Here is a 22,252-nt window from a genome sequence, read left to right on the forward strand (position 1 = left end):
GATCCCCTCTTTAGATATTTATGAATGTAAAGCATATTTGAAATAATTAATCTGTGGATTTCACATGACTTGTAGGGATGCAGCCATGGGCGGGCCACCCACCCACTGGGTTGCCAGTTCCGGCCAAACAGAATTCGTTTTCCCCCACAAAATGGCCTCATTACAGAAATAAATATACTCCTCAGACATTCTTGCAGTCAGCATTCCAATTGAACGCTCCCTAAAAATTTGAGACATTTGTGGCATTGTGTTGTGTGACAAAAGTGCACATTTTAGAGGGGCCTTTTATTGCCCCCAGCACAAGGTGCACCTGTGTAATAATCATATTGTTTACTCAGCTTCTTGATATGCCACACCTGTCAGGTGGATGGATTATCTTGGCTAAGGAGAAACACTCACTAACAGGGATGTAAACAAATGTGCACAACATTTTTGCTAAATAAAATGGAAAATCTCTGGGATTTTGTATTTCAGCTAATGAAATATGGGACCAACACTTTACATGTTGTGTTTATATTTTTTGTTCAGTGTAGATACATGTTTCCTTGGTCTAGATCCAGGGCAGAGCTGTAACTAGTTCCCTGCAACTGGGGATAGGGCCTAAATATGAATTTAGAAAAATGCAGGTACAGGAAAATTACCTGTTTTTCAAGGCACGGATGATACTCTGTCCTTGGAGAGGTGTGGTGTATTTTCCATTCATTCAATTATTATTATTTATTTTTTTAAAGGTAAGCTTTGCATTTTTTATTGTGAATTGTGGTTAGGATATAGGCCAACAAGGGAAAGAATAGATAAGATACGAATAATCATGTTTAAAATGTTTTCCGGTCAAAACAGTTTGCTCATATATTATTCGTTTTTTGTTTGTTTTGGTGTTCTACGCTCCACACTGCCCTTTCCCACCTGGACAAAGGGAACACCTATGTGAGAACGCAGTTCATTGACTACAGCTAAGCATTCAACACCATGGTGCCCACAAAGCTCATCACCATGGGACTAAACACCTCCCTCTGCAACTGGATCCTGGGCTTCCTGATGGTCTGCTCACAGGTGGTAAGAGTACGCAACAACACATCTGCCATGCTGATCCTCAACACCAGGGCCCCTCAGGGGTGTATGCTTAGTCCCCTCCTGTACGTTTCACCTCTGACTGCATGGTCAAGCATGACTCCAACACCATCATTAAGTTTGCTGATGACACAACAGTGGTAGGCCTGATCACCGACAACGATGAGACAGCCTATAGGGAGGAGGTCAGATACCTGGCAGTGTGGTGCCAGGACAATAACATCTCCCTCAATGTGAGCAAGACAAAGAAGATGATCATAGACTACAGAAAAAGGAGGGCCGAACAGGCCCCCATTAACATCGGCTGTAGTGGAGCTGGTCGAGAGTTTCAAGTTCCTTGGTGTACACATCACTAATAAATAATCATGGTCCAAACACACCAAGACAGCCGTGAAGAGGGCACGACAACCCCTTTTCCCCCTCAGGAGACTGAAAAGATTGGGCATGGGTCCCCAGATCCTCAAAAATGTCAACAGCTGCACCATCGAGAGCATCCTGACCGGTTGCATCACTGCCTTGTATGGCAACTGCTTGGCCTCTGACCGTTACGCGCTACAGAGGGTAGTGCGTACAGCCCAGTACATCACTGGGGCCAAGCTTCCTGCCATCCAGGACCTATATACTAGGCGGTGTCAGAGGAAGGCCCAAAAAATAGTCAAAGACTCCAGTCACCCAAGTCATAGACTGTGTAAACACAGCCTTAATGTACTACTATGCAGCTTCATTGTAACAGAACACTATAGAATGTGAATGAATGCCCATAAGTATTTAGCATCAGAGTATTGAGTTTTCCTAGTAGTATTACAAAGGATTTCTTTATTGGAATGCATGAGGTTCTACAACATGACGTCAACAAACAGACAAGACTAAGAGCCTGGGCATACTTGAAAACCTATCTTGTTCATACAGTAGATATATTGTACGTTGGCATCCTAATACATCGTTTTTTTCAGAAGTATTTTAACTGTATTGATATGTGCCTTGACTTTGTCACATTCAGTCATAGTAACCACAATTGTTTTAATATTGTTATTGCCAACTAAAGTGATACTGTATATTATCTCAAATATATATTTTCATTAGGAAAATTACAAAATGTATCATAACTGTAAACATTCATCTATTATTTCTCTCTGTGCAAATCCAGATATGCCACTTGGGTTTGGTTGGTGGCCTTAGTTAAGTTATACAGTGCCTTCAGAAAGTATTCTCACCCTTGGACTTTTTCCAATTTGTTTTTGTTATAGCCCGAAAGTAAAATGGATTATTTAGAGAACAGAAGAAAAAAATCACTGGCCTACACACACACACAATACACCATAATGTCAAAATGGAATTATGTTTTGGGACATTTTTACAAATGAATTTAAATGAAAAGCTGAAATGTCTTAAGTATTCAACCGCTTTGTTATGGCAAGCCTATATGAATTCATAATAAGTTGCATGGACTAACAGGGTTTAACAGGATTTTTTTAATGACTACCTCATTGCTGTACCCCACACATTCAATTATCTGTAAAGGTTGCTCAGTCGAACAGTGCATTTCAAACACAGATTCAACCATAAGACCAGGGATATTTTACAATGCTTTGCAAACAAGGGTAGCTATTGGTAGATGGGTAAAAAAAATATGAAAAAATAAAGATAGAATATCCCTTTGAGCATGGTGAAGTTATTAATTACACTATCAATGGTGTATGAATACACCCAGTCACTACAAAGATACAGGCGTCCTTCCTAACTCAGTTGCCGGAGAGAAAAGAAAACCACTCAGAGATTTCATCATGAGGCCAATGGTCATTTTAAAACAGTTACAGAGCTTAATGGCTGTGACAGGAAACAACTGAGGATAGATCAACAACATTTTAGTTACTCCACAATACTAACCTAATTGACAGAGTAAAAAGAATGAAGCCTAAGAATAAAAATATTCCCAAACAAAGTTTTATGTTTTGGGCAAATCCAATACAACACATTACGGAGTACCACTCTCCATTTTTTCAAGTATAGTGGTGGCTGTATCATGTTATGGGTATGCTTGTAATCGTTAAGGACTGAGGAGTTCAGGCAAAATCCTAGAAAACCTGGTTCAGTCTGCTTTCCACCAGACACTGGAGGATGAATTCACCTTTCAGCAGGACAGTAACCTAAAACACAAGGCCTAATCTATACTGGAGTTGCTTACCAAGAAGACAGTGCATGTTCCTAAGTCGCCGAGTTCCAGTGACTTAAATCTACTTGTCTTGAAAATGGTTGTCTACCAATGATCAACAACTAATTTGACAGAGCTTGAAGAATTTTGAAAAGAATAATGGGCAAATGTTGCACAATCCAAGTGTGTAAAACTTGTAGAGACCCAGAAAGACACAGCTGTAATAACTGCCAAAGGTGCTTCTGCAAAGTATTGACTCAGGGGTGTGAATACGTATGTAAGTAGATAAAAGGCTTCATTCCTTTAAGGTCATTGAAGGCCCAGGGAAGTGTTCTGTAAAATTCTGTATTTAATTTTCAATAAATTGGCAAAAATGTCTAAAAACACGTTTTCACTTTGTCATTATAGGGTATTGTGTGTAAATGGGTGAGAATTTGTTTTTATTTAATCCATTTTGAATTCAGGCTGCAACAACAAAATGTGGAGTAAGTTAAAGGGTATGACTACATTCTGAAGGCACTGTATGTACCATGACTAATTTGTGAACTCATAATAAATTAATCTCCATGAGTATCTACACAGCCAATTATGTCTAACAAACATATATAACAAATATAGCATCACAAGTTAACTGAGGAATTACATGTTTACAGTGTGAGAGTCTGTAGGGTTGTACACATACGAGTGCAAGTACAGATTCCCTTTTGCAGAGAACAGAGTAAATTATCATCAGTTATTGATCATAAATTGGAGAACAGAGTGATTTATCATCAGTCATGAGTCAGAACAGAGTGATTTATCAGGACAATGACAAAAAGTAAACACACACAGTCTTGCACAGCTAACCATGTGGGGACACACAATTCTATCCCATTCAAAATCATATTTTCCCTAACCCCTAAACCGTACTCTTGCTCTAACCCTAACCTTAACCCCTAACCCTAGCTCCTAACCCTTAACATAGTTCTAACACTAGTTCTAACCTTAACCCTAAACCCCCTAGAAATTTGACCTTGTGGGGGGACTAATAAAATCCCCAGTTGGTCAAATTTTTACTATTCTTGCGGGGATTTCTGGTCCCCACAAGAATCACTGAGCACGTCCACACGTCCACACGTCCACACACACACACACGTCCACACACACACACACACACACACACACACACACACACACACACACACACACACACACACACACACACACACACACACACACACACACACACACACACACACACACACACACACACACACACACACACACACACACACTTCCCTGGACCTGCAAGGACCTTAAAGGGATACTTTGGGATTTTGACAATGAAGCCCTTTATCTACTTCCTCAGAGTCAGATGAACTCATGGATACCACCATTTTCATGTCTTTGCATCCAGTATGAAGGAAGCTGGAGGTAGTTTTGCGAGCCAATTCTAACTAGCGTTACCACAATTACTGGTATCTGGGTCAATGACAAGACATGTACATTTTGTGTCCAAAGGCCATTCATTTAACATAAAAAGACATATATAATATAAAATCACACAACTCTTACCCTTCTTTTGACCAATAAATATTTGTGTTGCAAACTATTAAATTAAGGAAGTTCATGAGCTCTAAAGTGACAAAATATCCTTCAGTGTAACTGTCCAGGTTAAAATTCGAATGACAAAAGTGTTTTTAAAATGTAGAAATTCATCCTAAAAATTTTAATGAACACCCGTGGCATAATTGTGTTAGTGTTTGCAACAATATATAGAATAATGTGCGACATACTGTATCTAAAAAATATTTAACTTTTGTCCGGACTTCTGCGCTTCATCAATGTCATTCAGTAAAGTAAAGAAATTGACAACAGAATTTCAGTATGCCTACAGGGAAGGACACTCAACAAGCACAGCACTTACACAAATGACTGATGATTGGCTGAGAGAAATTGATGATAAAATGATTGTGTGCGCTGTCTTGTTGGACTTCAGTGCAGCTTTTGACATTATTGATAGTCTGATGCTGGAAAAACGTACGTGTTATGGCTTTACACCCACTGCTATAATGTGGATAAAGAGTTACTTGTCTAACAGAACACAGAGGGTGTTCTTTAATGGAAGCCTCTACAACATAATCCAGGTAGATTCAGGAATTCCACAGAGTAGCTGTTTAGGCCCCTTGCTTTTTTCCATTTTTAGTAATGACAGGCCACTGACCCTGAGTAAAGCCAGAGTGTCTATGTATGCGGATGACTCAACACTATACACATCAGCTACTACAGTGACTGAAATGATTGCAACACTCAAAGAGCTGCAGTTAGTTTCAGAGTGGTTGGCAAGGAATAAGTTAGCCCTAAATATTTATAGCATTGTATCTGGAACAAAACACTCACTAAACCCTAAGCCTCAATTAAATCTTGTAATAAATCATTTGGAAATTAAGCAAGTTGAGATGACAAAACTGCTTGGAGTAACCCTAGATTGTAAACTGTCATGGTCAAAACATATTGATGCAGTAGTAGCTAAGACAGGGAGAAGTCTGTATATAATAAAGCGATGCTCTGCCTTCTTAACAACACTATCAACAAGGCAGGTCCTACAGGCCCTAGTTTTGTGCCACAAAAAAAAAAAAGAACAGGGCAGCACAGCTGGCTCTTGGATGTACACAGAGAGTTAATATTAATCATATGCATGTCAATCTCTCCTGGCTCAAAGTGGAGGAGAGATTGACTTCATCACTACTTTTATTTAGGAGAGGTATTGACATGTTGACTGCACCGAGCTGTCTGTCTAAACTACTGGCACACAGCTTGCACACATGTATACCCCACAAGAGATCTCTTCACAGTCCCCAAGTCCAGAACAGACTATGGGAGGCACACAGTACTACATAGAGCCATGACTACATAGAACTCTATTCCGCATCAAGTAACTGACACGAGCAGTAAAATTAGAAAAACAGATAGAAAAACACCTTGTGGAACAGCAGGGACTGTGAAACAACAAACATTGTCACATACACACACACACGATAACATACGCACTATACATACACATGTATTTAGTACTGTAGATATGTGGTAGTTGTGGAGTAGGGGCCTGAGGGCACACAGTGTGTTGTGAAATCTGTGAATGTATTGTAATGTTAATTTAATTGTATAATGTGCCTTAATTTTGTTGGACACCAGGAAGAGTAGCTGCTGCTTTGGCAGAAGCTGATGGGGATCCATAATAAATGCAAATACAAAAGGTATTGTTTTCATGCTACTGTCAGCAACAGAATAGGATATAATAGGATATAAAGCTGGGTGGATAACACTTAACATTAAGTTGCGCTATTACACTGTAGTTGTGTTTTATTGCACTGCAGTTAAGGTATAACTGATGGATTATATTGGTTAATATAATATCACGCAAACATAATGGATTCCAAATGGATTATGAATTATAATCATTAATAGCTGCTTCACGTTTGGGACACTTTATAAAATATCGAGATTCTACAAGTTTGAATTGAAGTAGGTTGATGGGCATTTTATGTAACTATTTTGTGTAGGCATCTTGAAATTGTATTTGTGTACCTGCATTGAATATACATTTACCAGTTAGAGTGTAACAACGCATAATTACAACATTTACTATCATGTAATAATCGTGCAATAATGCAACTTAATGCAACGTAAAGTGTTGCCGCATTCTCAAATTATAGTAAAATTATTATTATTAACATTAGCAACGAAATAGTAACAAACCATGTTTGAGAGAGAAAGGGAGAGGGAGTTGATTTAACTTTTAAACTTTGATTAAGTGTTATCATAGCCTACTATTAATAGACTACTAATAACATTTAATGGATGCGAATCCTATTCTGTGCCAGTGTCATTCAGGGTAACAAAATATTTTCATATAGTATAACACCAGTATTTTATATTAAAATACAATAACTTTGTTTTGTTGACTCAGAGACAAAAACAAATCTCAAAGCATGAATGAAAGATATTTTCATAGATTTTTGCATTTTTTTCAGTGTAAGGCAGGTTTTTTTTGTAAAAAACCTGCAACATATTTTGAGTTGTACCCGTGGCACATCAAATATGTGTTATTCAAAATAAAATGTCATTTTTTTTTCGGGGTAGTTCTATTTCTGCCAGTCTAAGCATGGATATTTAACCTTGTGATTATGAAAAATGTATCAAATAAAAAACAGTAGGGAACATTCATATGAAATCACAATAAAAATGAATTCTTGGCTTTATTCTTGAATATAACTAATATGGGCATAGGTGACACTCCCAATTAACATTAAAAAAAGCATTTTAGGGAATTGAAATTGCTGTTTTGTTTTTTTTGCTACTTTGAAAACCTTATACGTCTTTGACCCATCTACTAGCATGCCAACAGTTACCAAAGACTTCCAGCCATTGCGCTAACGCTAGTTGGCAGTTGAACTAACGCTAGTTAGCAACTTCCTTCAAGCTGCACACAGAGGCATAAAAATGGTATCCACAAGTTCATTTGACTCTGGGGAAGTAGATAAAGGGCTTCATTGCCAACATCCTGAAGTATCCCTTAAATGTGGAACTTGTACTCGTCTTTCTCAAACCCACAGTAGTTTGCAGCATCGTTAGGACTAGCAGTAATCATAGAACAAGAGAACTAGCAATGTTGTGTCATTGATTAAGATATTATTGTAAGTCCTCCGTGTAATCATGTGTACAGTGGTGAATGAGGACTGCTAGCTCCCTTCTGCTCTCCCTCTTCCCTTTGCCGCCTTTTCTACTTTTACAGCATCCTTTTTTCTCTGGCCTCTGGAGCATTCCCTCAGATAGAGAAGTCTGTCTGGCCGTCTCAGGAGTTTTCCTCCAGTGCTCTGCGGAAACTGAGCCGTTTGACGGAATCCCTTTGGATGGGACAGCAGAGAAGATGAGGAGGAGGAGGAGGAGAGGAAACTATTCAATTACATTTGCATGGGGGCATAGGCAACATGAAAATACAACACAGCAGCTGTCAGATTCTTTCAGATGACATAAGCAAGCAGGACTGTTAATAGGATTAACATGAAACTAAAACTAACATTCTTATTAAAAATATTCAGGTATCAGTGGTGTTCCAAATGGAACTATTTTCCCTATATACAGTAGTGCACTACTTTGGACCAGGGGCCATAGTGGTATAGGGAATGGGGTGCCATTTGGGACAAAACTATAAACCTCCTCCGTTTCCAAACATTTCCCCTCACATTTGGGCCCGAATGGACTCAACCCTGCATTGCGCACTTTGATGATCCGTTACCTGTTCCCCAGGCGTGGTTTGATGGGTTTGTAGAGCTCGGGTATCTTCCTTTCCAGCATGGGCCGCAGGTTCTCTCTCAGACGGTTGTAGTTCTTCTTCAACTCCTGCTGGTACTCCTTCTGGTCAAACGTGATCAGGTGCTTGTTCTTCTCCACAGCCTCGCCACACCTACAGAGGAACAGGGGGGGGGGGGGGGGGGGGGGGGGACATAGAACGTGTCCAAAATGCTAAAATGAACCCTATTCCCTATATACAGTAGACCAGGGTCCATAAAGTAATGCACTATATACACTGTAGGGAATATGGTACCATTTGGGATATAACCATACTGTGGGCTGTCTCAAGTCTTGAATGAGTTCCTCTCCTCACCTTCATCACTTAACACTGACCTGACATTACTTTTCATTCATCTTCATGAGGATGTTCATGCATCCATTTAATTTCCTTATTTTCTTTTCATGCATTTCAGTTTATTTCCTGAACGAACTATGTGACCGACATGGATTTGTCCCCAAATCAGTTCACATTGGCATTTAATAATTGTTTCACCTTATTAAGCAACCTGTGTGTCCACCTGTATTAGATGTTCAGTCTTTCTCTGAGCCTTGCTTCCTTTTTTAGTACAGGATTGCTCAAGGAAGGAAAGTGTCTCTTGTAGTACTGTGCTGAGAGTGGCAGGGAGTATAGTGATCCATGCCCAAACACAGTACCCTGGGGTTGAACCTCATTTCAGAGGACAGGTACGGTACGGGGTCTGGTCTGCCCGCATTCACAATTACAACATACATAATGGATGAACGAGGCAGAAGGAAATGGAAATACGAGGATGCTTATAAAACATATGATTGCACTTCTCTCCCCTTTTAATGCAAGTAAAATGAAAAATGGAATCTAACAGAATACAGTAAATGCATAGGGACTGCTGAAAAAAAGGGGTCTGGGGGGAAAAAGCATTTCACTCCCCCCCCGAAAAACCTCAGTTGATGTGTTGCTACTAGCTAGCCATCGTCCTTCCAGCCCAAATAGCAGCTTGAGAAGTGGATACTTTGAATATAATGAGCTCTTGCAAACTTGCATGGATTATGGAAGAAAATAAATGTTTCTGAAATGACGGTAAATATTTGCTGGCCTGCTTGCAGCAATCAACGTAGTTGGAATGTGACATGAGGGTTCCCAAATGAAAGCCACCTTTCGGAGGCAAACGATACGGGACGCACATACACACTCGCACACAGAGACACACTCCCTGGACCAAATCACCATAGTCCCTGCCTCATCCGTTTAGACGGTTGGTTTAAATTATGTTTAAAATATTAAAACTAAAATGAAAGTCCCCAGGAAACAATAACGTTTTTCTGTTCCACGCAGCTGAGTGATATTAAAGAGGAAACAAGTTAATACGCCTGTCCTGTTGTGATTTAATACAACGTCTAGATTCCTTCAGTATCACCTAGGAATGTATTCCAGACAGATGGTGTGGATAGCTGGTTTTAACTGTCATTCGCTTGCTTTTCCATGTCCACCATTTTTTATAATTATCATTTCTATTTATTTAATTAGGCAAATCAGTTAAGAACAAATTCTTATTTACAATGAAGGCCTACACCAATCAAACAACGCGGGGCCAATTGTGGCCGGTTGTGATACAGCCTGGATTTGAACCTGGGGGTCTATAGTGACGCCTCTAGCACTGAGATGCAGTGCCTTAGACCACTGCGCCACTCGGGAGCCCAATAGTACCATGCAACAGTACCACTAAAGCTATTTCAAACCATTAATGCCAGAAATATATACAGTGAGGGAAAAAAGTATTTGATCCCCTGCTGATTTTGTAAGTTTGCCCACTGACAAAGAAATGATCCATCTATAATTTTAATGGTAGGTTTATTTGAATAGTGAGAGACAGAGTAACAACAAAAAAATCCAGAAAAACGCATGTCAAAAATGTTATAAATTGATTAGCATTTTAATGAGGAAAATAATCATTTGACCCCTCTGCAAAACATGACTTAGTACTTGGTGGAAAAACCCTTGTTGGCAATCACAGAGGTCAGATGTTTCTTGTAGTTGGCCACTAGGTTTGCACACATGTCAGGAGGGATTTTGTCCCACTCCTCTTTGCAGAACTTCTCCAAGTCATTAAGGTTTCGAGGCTGACGTTTGGCAACTCGAACCTTCAGCTTCCTCCACAGATTTTCTATGGGATTAAGGTCTGGAGACTGGCTAGGCCACTCCAGGACCTTAATGTGCTTCTTCTTGAGCCACTCCTTTGTTGCCATGGCCATGTGTTTTGGGTCATTGTCATGCTGGAATACCCATCCACGACCCATTTTCAATGCCCTGGCTGAGGGAAGGAGGTTCTCACCCAAGATTTGACGATACATGGCCCCGTCCATCGTCCCTTTGATGCGGTGAAGTTGTCCTGTCCCCTTAGCAGAAAAACACCCCCAAAGCATAATGTTTCCACCTCCATGTTTGATGGTGTGGATGGTGTTCTTGGGGTCATAGGCAGCACTCATCCTCCTCCAAACACTGCGAGTTGAGTTGATGCCAAAGAGCTCTATTTTGGTCTCATCTGACCACAACACTTTCACCCAGTTGTCCTCAATCATTCAGATGTTCATTGGCAAACTTCAGAAGGGCATGTATATGTGCTTTCTTGAGCAGGGGGACCTTGCGGGCCCTACAGGATTTCAGTCCTTCATGGAGTAGTGTGCCTTGAGATCATTGACAAGATCCTCCCTTGTAGTTCTGGGCTGATTCCTCACCGTTCTCATGATCATTGCAACTCCACGAGGTGAGATCTTGCATGGAGCCCCATGCCAAGGGAGATTGACAGTTATTTTGTGTTTCTTCCATTTGCGAATAATCGCACCAACTGTTGTCACCTTCTCACCAAGCTGCTTGGCGATGGTTTTGTAGTCAATTCCAGCCTTGTGTAGGTCTACAATATTGTCCCTGACATCCTTGGAGAGCTCTTTGGTCTTGGCCATGGTGGAGAGTTTGGAATCTGATTGATTGCTTCTGTGGACAGGTGTCTTTTATACAGGTAACAGACTGAGATTAGGAACACTCCCTTTAATAAGTGTGCTCCTAATCTCAGCTCGTTACCTGTATAAAAGACACCTGGGAGCCAGAAACCTTTCTGATTGAGAGGGGGTCAAATACTTATTTCCCTCATTAAAATGCATATCAATTTACAACATTTTTGACATGCGTTTTTCTGGATTCTTTTTGTTGTTATTCTGTCTCACTGTTCAAATAAACCTACCATTAAAATTATAGACTGATCATTTCTTTGTCAGTGGGCAAACGTACAAAATCAGCAGGGGATCAAATACTTTTTTCCCTCACTGTATTCCACCACAAAATGTACCATTGCCGGCATTGAAAACGTTTGTACACTTTGGGGAAAAGATGGAGAATCGAACTGCACCCAAAACAAGTGTCAGAACAAGATCAAAAGTGAGAGCACAAAGTGTAAGTTTGATGTGTTTCTCATCACTGGCTGGTAGGCGTGGATTGCAGTTGCACGGTAGTGTTTGGCTCTCACCTCATGATGAACTCTTTGAAACACAGGCGCAGTTTGTTGTGGTGTCGGAAGAGCTTGGGGTCTGCTGGGATCTCATTCAGAAAGACCTGGGCCACCTCCAACGGTCCCTACACACACACACACACACACACACACACACACACACACACACACACACACACACACACACACACACACACACACACACACACACACACACACACACACACACACACACACACACACACACACACAGAGAGAGAGAGAGAGAGCGTGAAGGATGGAAGGAAAAGAGGGGAGCAATGATGAATGCCTTGCTTTCATTAGAGGAAACTTCATTAGAGGAAACTTCATTAGAGGAAAGGACTTCCTAACTGAATACTCAGTAATGACTTTCATTAGAGGAAACTAACTGAATACTCAGTAATGACTTTCATTAGAGGAAACTACTTCCTAACTGAATACTCAGTAATGCCTTTCATTAGAGGAAACTACTTCCTAACTGAATGCTTAGTAATGACTTTCATTAGAGGAAACTAACTGAATGCTTAGTAATGACTTTCATTAGAGGAAACTAACTGAATACTTAGTAATGACTTTCATTAGAGGAAACTAACTGAATGCTTAGTAATGAATGCGTTCCAAACAGCCCCCTATTTCATAGATAGTGGACTTCTTTTGACCAGAGCCCATTACATAAGGAATATGGTGCCATATGATACGCAGCCAAAGTGTCCAAAGGCCACACTGTTCAGCCAGGACATAAGGAAGAGATCAGATGGAGGAGACCCTGATTAGCCTGATCGCTGTGTGGCTAATGTCACCACTAACCCTGCCTACAAGCAGCCATTTGGCTCCCATTCATTCCCTCTCTGGGATCGTGTTATCCTAACTGATATTTATCATGAAACCACAGCACGCTCACATGGCCAGGCATTAGAATGCTCATCGGGGTTCATTCGCAAACATATGTGCTAGACTAGGGCCTGGAGAGACGGACAGACAGCGGGGAGCCATCCCTCTCTACTGATTAGGCCCAGGGCTGTGTTTGTTTATGGACAGCATGAACATTAAGGTTGTGTATACAGTCAGCAGGTGAAAGCAGGGGTTGCTGTCAGAATAGACTACAAAAGAGAGCTGGGGCCTGGTGTAACTACATCATTACTTTAGCGTTTATCCAACGTTTGACGGGAGCTGTAATCCATCAGATCAAAGGGTTTCAGTGTTTAGCGCAGACATGAAAGAAGAGGTTGTGAATGAAGGTTTTAACTGAATCAGCCGAGGCACTGTACAGACGATGTTATGGTTGAACTGGACTCTTTGATGTATCATGTCTCCCACCTGCTCTTTATCAACTTACTTACTAACTTCCTAGATTGGATGTTTCCTCAAGGTTAGTGATGAGGATTCAGAAGAATACAACTTACACCTACAAGATACACTATGCCATCACTTCAGTTGGCTTTTCACACTTGTTTTTCCTCTTCATTTGATGTGTGGAGTCCATGAGTAACTTTCAAATCAGTAATGTTAATGTTAAAAATGCCAGTGTGGGGGACGCAGAAACATGTATTCCTTTGGGGTCAGGACAGGTGGCTTGAGGTACCTGGTTGACGGTGGCTCCCACAGAGCCCTGTAGAAGCATCTGGAGCATCTTAGCATCGGGCTGCTCCCTGTGTGTGGCTACTGCTAACTCCCTGGTCTTCTTCTGCATGTCCTCGATGGCCACCTCAATGGGAGTCAGGTCAAACTTGGGGATGGGAGGATGAGAAGGAAGGAGAGGCAAAGAAAGTGAAAAGGTACAAGTTAGATTTGGACAGATAAAAAAAATACAAAAATATGTCTAATTGGCTAAGAGTCATTAACGATCAACAAGCAAAGATGAAACCAATATTGAAAATCCGTGTCTAAACAGGCTTTGTTCTCCCAGCATACCTCTTCTTTCTGGATGACGTTGATGCGGGTCTTGATGTAGGGGAAGGTGTGCATGGTGGTGAGGATGGTCTTCCTCTTGTACTGCTCGTTGAGCTCACCGCGCGGCCGCCCGGCCTTGGTGAACGGCGTGGTGTACATGAAGCGACGCAAGTTGAAGTTCTTCTCAAAGTTGGTCAGGCGGTCTTTCATCTCATAGTCATCAAAGAAGGGCTCCACGTAGGTGATCTGTATGTAGGCCTGTGGGAGGGAGAGAGAGAGAGAGTGAACGGAGGGGCGGAGAATGAGAGAAAAAGCGAGTGAGGGGATAAAAGTGGAGATCCATCTAGTTGTTTGTGAATGTTCCTCTCAATAATTTGACATTCACAAACAACTAGATGCATCTCTACTTTTATGCGAGTCAGAAGGTAGTGAAAAGGGACACAGCAGGATCACAGGATGGTTTGGTGGTGTACTGTCATATACTGTACCTTGTTAGCATCCAGTTTGCTTCTGTCTATGTCTTTGGAGTCTTTGATCATCTCCAGGGCATCGCCAAAACACTGACTGTAGAAGTTCTACAACACCAATAGATACAGTACTCCTATGAATAGATGCAGTACTCCTATGAATAGATGCAGTACTCCTATGAATAGATGCAGTACTCCTATGAATAGATGCAGTACTCCTGTGAATAGATGCAGTACTCCTGTGAATAAATGCAGTACTCCTGTGAATAAATGCAGTACTCCTGTGAATAAATGCAGTACTCCTGTGAATAAATGCAGTACTAATATGAGTAAATGCAGTACTTGTGAATAGATGCAGTATTCATATGAATAGATGCAGTACTCATTTGAATAGATGCAGTTTTTATATCCATGCAGTAAATGCATGCACCCATGAGCGCACAGACACACACGCACGCAGACACAAGCTCTCTCTCAGTTACCTCCAGTCTGTGGGATATCTCTGGCAGGTGGGTGATCCCTGGCTCCTTGTAAACAAACTCCTGTTCGTCCAGGTCTCCAAACTTGGCCCCATAAAAACCCACCCGGAAATACGTCCCAAACATCCTCTTATGGCCCTGGGACGCGACAAACACGTGAAAGCGACTTGTAACATTATACACAAAAAAGAATAATTAACATCCAAGTGAAGGAAATAGGTAGACATCTTTCCTCCAAATACAGCACATCAATGTCCAACTGTAATCATTTCACTATAATTCTAAGTACTTCATATGTATTGTGACTGTAATCCCTTCATATAGAGTAGTCCACGCTGATGTCTGTCTGTACCTTCTGAATGATGTTGTCGAAGGCTCTCTGGAGTTTCTCGTGAGTAGAGACCAGCTCCCGGAAATCTCTGTGAGCCTCCAGAACAGGCATTATGATCTTATACACTTCATTCACTGTCTCATACAGACCACCCTGAAAACAAAGCAACAACACACTATTATCACCATTGTTGAGTGTCTTTATGTGAGTGCAGCATTACCATTATTTAGGATCCGCTTTTGTTTGTTTGTCTGTTTGTGTGTCTTACGTTGCTGAAGAGTTCCGCAGCCTGCTTCAGTAGACCCACCAGACCACTGGTGGTGAAGTATTGTCCTGAACAGACACCGTCCTCATCTGGGGACAGTATGTCATCTGATACCGCTGACTCCTCCAGCACATTGGGAGAGATGTTCTATAGAAGCAACCAACCAATCAGACTCATCCGGCATGTTACAAATGGGAATCAATCAATTAATCAATCAGGTATTACTGACAGCTTTGTTTTTCACAAACAACGAAGACATGAAGTGATTAAGCAAGACAGCAGCCAATCAATGAAACATTACATTGAGTATACAGTTCCCCTTTATGGCAACAGACCATAATCAGTAGTGAGTGAGTGAGTGAGTGAGTAGTCTAGGTACCCACCTGAAAGGTGACACTGCCCACAGGTAGGTATTTGTGGTCCTCCAGCATGCTGAGGTATTCAGCCACCAGGGCTGCAGCATGGACCAGACACATGGCCGACTCGGTAAAACACTTCCTGTTCTTGTGTTTTTCCGCCATGTTCTGCAGCCAGGTCAATCTCAGGTCAGGAGACGTCTGGTAACCCTTCGCTATCCTGGAGACAGAAGGAGGGAGAGGGGGAGTGATGCTGAAATCCAAACCAACCCCAGTACTCAAGCTCTTAGGTACTCCTGTAGATCTGGGACTATATTCATAAAACTTCTCAGAGAAGAAATGCTGATCTAGGATCAGTTTTCCCTTTTAGAATGTAATGAACGAACAATGGGACCTGATTCTAGATTAGACGCTTTTGTGTATACGGGTCCTGTAATCAGCTATAATAATGTGTTCTCCTTGCATCCTGTTAGGCTGGGAGGTCAGTGAGTGAATGGTTTGGGGTGAGGGAAGCATTTGAGGAGGGCTGGGAGTCAGTTTTAGGTAGCATAATGTAAATTCAATAATTCATAACCTCTTACAGATGCTTGGCTTATGCAGAATGTAAGCAGATGACACATGCACAGAGAGTCTGCATTCACACCCACACAAACTCGGTATGGATTTACATACACAAAAAACAGATCTCTGTCCCAAACTGCTACCAAATGGTTTCCATAGTGAGGAACAAACAGAGAAGAAACCAATCCACAAAGAAATGAATAGGAACCAGGAGAAAAACATACACAGAGCCCTACAGCAGGAGTGAAGGAGTGAGTGAGTGAGTGAGTACCTGTACATGAGGTCCATGAGCATCTCTGGGTCTTCCTGGAACTCTCTCATCTTCACCGTGTCTGACAGGATACTGTTTAAGTTCCTCAGCAGCTCATCCACCTACACAATAACACTAGGGTTGATATCAACATGTGTTGTGTTGTGTTGTGTGTGTGTGTGTGTGTGTGTGTGTGTGTGTGTGTGTGTGTGTGTGTGTGTGTGTGTGTGTGTGTACCTGTGAGGGCAGCGGTGTGTTCTGCATCTCTGTGTCCTCCTCTGCATAGGCCAGTATGGTGCGTAGGGACCTGCGGAGATACTCCTCATGGAAGTCCGAGGACTTCCCCACCAGAGAGGCTAGAGACATAGTCACCTGCATCTTCACCCGGGAGAAGTTCTACACAGCACAGAGAGAGCGAGGGGAACAGGGGCAGGAGTATCTGGGGTTAGGTGGGACCTAGACTGCGTCCCAAATAGCACCCCATTACATACATAGTGCAGTACTTTTTTTAAATGGCCCATCTCTGTAGACAGAGAGGGACCTGTCCTGTGGCCCTCTGTCCATCTCTGTAGAGGGGGATTTGACAAGGAGGAGGCCCATACTCATAATCAGGGCTTGGAGTGGAGGGACATTAACACGGGCTGGCTGTATTCATAAAAAGCTCAACTATAAAAAGCATATATTAAAGAATGATATGACATTGCTCAGTCATGTATTGGCTAATAAAGTAGACTTTAGGGTTGTCAATATTCCCCTTTAAGTCTATCTACTTGTCTAGGTCTGTCTCCCTCTGCCTTATTCTCTGAACCTCTCTCTCTGTCCCTTTCTTTGACTCTCTCTCTTGCTCTGTCTCCTCCTCTGAATCTCTCTCTCACTGTTGCTTTCCCCTTCTCTCTGAATCTCTCTCCCACTGTTGCTTTCCCCTTCTCTCTGAATCTCTCTCTTGCTCTGTCTCCTTCACCCTCTGCTGCTCTCTGAATCTCTCTCACTGTTGCTTTCCCCTTCTCTCTGAATCTCTCTCTCACTGTTGCTTTCCCCTTCTCTCTGAATCTCTCTCTTTCTCCTTATCCTTCTCATGTTCTTTCTTGGTCAGTCCAGTTGTTGCTGGGGGGGGGGGGTCACAGAGTTTCCTCCAGGTAACGGAGGGCTTAGCGCTGACATGGTTGTGTGTGTGTGTGTGTGTGTATAACCCCATCCATCTCTGCCATCATCAGCAAAGCGAGAAATTATCTCCCATTAGCTGAGACATAATCACCTATGGATCATCTCTACAGCCCCATTCTGTTAAACCGAGTGTGGCGCCAGGCCTGATACGTTTTGTGTGTGTGTGTCTTCCCTGTGCTGGGGTCACTATCACTGAGTGATGGTGTTATTCCTTGTTTCTTTCCATCCTTCTCTCTGCCTTTCACTTACCTACAACCAGGTTTCCGTCCAACCTTATGCTGGATAAAAAAAATAGTCAATACAGGCCTGATGGAAACAGAACATTTGTCGGTAAATGTTCAAAATGTGGACAAAACAAAATACCCTAGACAAGGTGAGTCTTTTTTGGTCTGTAAAATTAAACGTGTGAAATGGTGGTGGAAACGCTTTGATGTACAAATCTCTCCAGCACTACCCTCCCTCCCTCCCTACCTCCCTCCCTCCCTCCCTCCCTACCTCTCACCCTACCCCTCCCGCCCTCTCACCCTACCCCTCCCGCCCTCTCACCCTACCCCTCTCTCCCTCTCACCCTACCCCTCTCTCCCTCTCACCCTACCCCTCCCGCCCTCTCACCCTACCCCTCTCTCCCTCTCACCCTCACCTTACCTCCCTCTCGCCCTACCCCTCCCTCTATCTACATCTCGCTACCTCCCACCTCTTCTCTCCCTCCCTATAGGAAACACATTTACATTTGAAAAGCAACTGAAATAAACAAATCAACAAAAGTGAGAAGAAACAAAATTAAATGTTACAGTAAACATTGCACGCATAAAGGTTTCATGAGGATAAAGTATGTTATCAGCAATAAAACATAACAGATAAATATTGCTTGTATTTACAATGTTGTTTGTGCCCTGTTTTCATGACAACTGGTCACAAATCTTGCTGCTGTGATTTGCACATTGCAGTATTTTGTGTAACAGATATAGAGTAAATCAATGTTTGATTTGTTTTCAAATTCTTTCTGGGTCAGTGTGATGTATGGGGAAAATGTGTGGTCATACCTTTGTAAGGAATTGCAGCCCCGTTTTCACCTAATTTTGTGGGCAGTGGGCACAGACTTTCTTCTCTCGAGAGCCAGGTCTGCCTCTCTCAATAGCAAGGCTATGCTCCCTGAGTCTGTACAGAGTCAAGGATTATCTTAATTTTGGGTCTGTCACAGTGGTCAGGTATTCTGCTACTGTGTATTCTCTGACGGGCCGCCCCCAGGTGGTGAAGGTAGGAAACAACACCTCCACTTCGCTGATCCTCAACAGTGGGGCCCCACAAGGATGCGTGCTCAGCCCCCTCCTGTACTCTCTGTTCACCCATGACTGCGTGGCCACACACGCCTCCAACTCAATTATCAAGTTTGCAGACGACACAACAGTAGTAGGCCTGATTACCAACAACGGCGAGACAGCCTACAGGGAGGAGGTGAGGGCCCTGGGAGTGTGGTGCCAGGAAAATAACCCTCACCAAACGTAAACAAAACTAAGGAGCTGATCGTGGACTTCAGGAAACAGCAGAGGGAGCACCCCCGTATCGACGGGACCGCAGTGGAGAAGGTGGAAAGCTTCAAGTTCCTTGGTGTACACATCACTGACAAACTGAAATGGTCCACCCACACAGACAGTGTGGTGAAGAAGGCAACAATGAAGAAGGCAACAAGAAGCCAAACTCGTCAAACTCAAGAGACATTTGGCTTGTCACCTAAAACCCTCACAAACCTTTACAGATGCACAATTGAGAGCATCCTGTCAGGCTGTATCAATGCCTGGTATGGCAATTGCACCACCTGCAACTGCAGGGCTCTCCAGAGGGAAGTGGGGTTTGCCGAATGCAACACTGGGGGGCAGGCTACCTGCCCTCCAGGACACCTACAGCACCCATTGTCACAGGAAGGCCAAAAAGATTATCAAGGACAACAACCACCCGAGCCACTGCCTGTTCACCCCTCTATCATCCAGAAGGCGAGGTCAGTACAGGTGCATCAAAGCTGGGATCGAGAGATTGAAAAACAGTTTCTATCAAGGCCATCAGAATGTTAAACAGCCATCACTAGCACAGCGGCCGCTGCACTATATACATACACTTGAAATCACTGGCCAATTTAATAATGGAACATCAGTCACTTTAATAATGTTTACACATTTTGCATGACTCATCTCATATGTATATACTGTATTCTATCCTTCTCTATTGTATCTTAGTCTATGCCGCTCTGACATTGCTCATTCAAATATGTATATATTCTTAATTCCATTCCTTTACTATAGATTGTGTGTCTTGTTAGATATCTGTGGAGTCTGTTTGTGAACAGAACCCCAAAGCCAGCTGGCTGAGGGAATGTGCATTTGTTGTTCTGGCAACTGGACCCATTTTGGAACACCATTATTTTTGTCTTAAAACTAGTTTTTCAACCACTCCACAAATTAATTGTTAACAAACTATAGTTTTTGCAAGTCGGTTAGGACATCTACTGTGTGCATGACACAAGTCATTTTTCCAACAATTGTTTACAGACAGATTATTTCACTTATTATTCACTGTATCACAATTCCAGTGGGTCAGAAGTTTACATACACTAAGTTGACTGTATCTTTAAATTTATGGAAAATTCCATGAAATTATGTCATGGCTTTAGGAGCTTCTGATAGGCTAATTGACATAATTTGAGTGAATTGGAGGTGTACCTGTGGATATATTTCAAGGCCTACCTTCAAACTCAGTGCCTCTTTGCTTGACATTATGGGAAAATCAAAAAGAAATCAGCCAAGACTTAAGAAAATAAATTGTAGACCTCATCGAGTCTGGTTCATCATTGGGAGTAATTTCTAAACGCCTGAAGGTACCACGTTCATCTGTACAAACAATAATATGCAAGTATAAACACCATGGGACCACACAGCTGTCATACCGCTCAGGAAGGAGATGCGTTCTGTCTTCTAGATATGAACGTACTTTGTTGTGAAAAGTGTAAATCAATCTCAGAACAACAGCAAAGGACCTTGTGCAGATGCTGGAGGAAACAGGTACAAAAGTATCTATATCCAAGGTAAAACAAGTCCTATATCGACATAACCTTAAAGGCCGCTCAGCAAGGAAGAAGCCACTGCTCCAAAACCGCCATAAAAAAAAGCCAGACTACGGTTTGCAGCTGCACATGGGGACAAAGATCATACTTTTTTGAGAAATGCTCTCTGGTCTGATGAAACAAAAATAGAACTGTTTGGCCATAATGACCATCGTTATGTTTGGAGGAAAACAGGGGATGCTTGCAAGCCAAAGAACACCATCCCAACCATGATGCACAGGGATGGCAGCATCATGTTGTGGGGGTGCTTTGCTGCAGGAGGGACTGGTGCACTTCACAAAATACATGGCATCATGAGGGAGGAAAATTATGTGGATATATTGAAGCAACATCTCAAGGCATCAGTCAGGAAGTTAAAGCTTGGTCGCAAATGGGTCTTCCAAATGGACAATGACCACAAGCATACTTCCAAAGTTGTGGCAAAATGGCTTTAGGACAACAAATTCAAGGTATTGGAGTGGCCGCCACGGAGCCCTGACCTCAATCCTATAGAAAATGTGTGGGCAGAGGAATGGGAGGAGGAATGGGCCAAAATTCACCAAACTTATTGTGGGAAGCTTGTGGAAGGCTACCCGAAACGTTTGAGTTAAATAATTTGTGAGGGAATGCAGTCCCCTCCAGGTAGGTGTTTGTCCCCCTGTGTGTGGAGGGTCCAGTTCTGGCACTTAGGTTAGACTAGTACATGTCCCTGGGGATGGAAATGGTTGATCTCCCACTCTAGGATGGAGAAGATGTCTTCATTAAAGTATGGGGATATAAGTAGCACACAGGAGGACATTTTTCTCTGTTGAGATGATTTCCATTTTAATTTCTAGTCAAATGTAAAATGTTTATGTTTTGCTTAATTTAATTGAGTGGATTAGGTCTGATCTAACCTGAGCACGTGTGATTTTTAAGTTGTCAAGGTTGGGGACATGGAAGGGTCAGGAGGATTGGTTTGACCTGGAGGGACCTATGTGAGCTGTGGCCATGGTTGGTTGGGAGGGTGTTGACTGGTTGGGTTGGGAGGGTGTTGACTGGTCGGTTTGGGAGGGTGTTGACTGGTTGGGGTGGGAGGTTGTTGGCTGGTCGGTTTGGGAGGGTGTTGACTGGTTGGGTTGGGAGGGTGTTGACTGGTTGGGGTGGGAGGTTGTTGGCTGGTCGGTTTGGGAGGGTGTTGACTGGTTGGGTTGGGAGGGTGTTGACTGGTTGGGTTGGGAGGGTGTTGACTGGTCGGGGTGGGAGGGTGTTGACTGGTCGGGGTGGGAGGGTGTTGACTGGTCGGGGTGGGAGGGTGTTGACTGGTCGGGGTGGGAGGGTGTTGACTGGTCGGTTTGG

The 22,252-nt window shown here is 42.6% G+C and overlaps 1 protein-coding gene across 2 annotated transcripts in view; it reads right to left on the reverse strand.

Annotated features, from left to right (window-relative positions):
* Positions 1-7,328: 7,328 nt before the first annotated feature.
* LOC139389344 (dedicator of cytokinesis protein 8-like) overlaps positions 7,329-22,252 on the reverse strand; it is an 88,958-nt gene continuing 74,034 nt past the window's right edge. For both annotated transcript variants that reach the window (XM_071136019.1, XM_071136020.1), the window contains 12 exons: positions 16,894-17,052; positions 16,678-16,778; positions 15,873-16,065; positions 15,493-15,636; positions 15,246-15,377; positions 14,897-15,031; positions 14,436-14,522; positions 13,969-14,205; positions 13,640-13,783; positions 12,055-12,161; positions 8,502-8,669; positions 7,329-8,109 (listed from right to left, as the gene is read on the reverse strand). In XM_071136019.1, the coding sequence (XP_070992120.1) occupies positions 8,058-8,109; positions 8,502-8,669; positions 12,055-12,161; positions 13,640-13,783; positions 13,969-14,205; positions 14,436-14,522; positions 14,897-15,031; positions 15,246-15,377; positions 15,493-15,636; positions 15,873-16,065; positions 16,678-16,778; positions 16,894-17,052 (1,659 nt within the window). In that variant the 3' untranslated portion in view covers positions 7,329-8,057. The remainder of the gene's footprint in view (positions 8,110-8,501; positions 8,670-12,054; positions 12,162-13,639; positions 13,784-13,968; positions 14,206-14,435; positions 14,523-14,896; positions 15,032-15,245; positions 15,378-15,492; positions 15,637-15,872; positions 16,066-16,677; positions 16,779-16,893; positions 17,053-22,252) is intronic.

This window comes from Oncorhynchus clarkii, chromosome 30 (genome assembly GCF_045791955.1).
Source record: "Oncorhynchus clarkii lewisi isolate Uvic-CL-2024 chromosome 30, UVic_Ocla_1.0, whole genome shotgun sequence".
Lineage (NCBI taxonomy): Eukaryota > Metazoa > Chordata > Actinopteri > Salmoniformes > Salmonidae > Oncorhynchus > Oncorhynchus clarkii.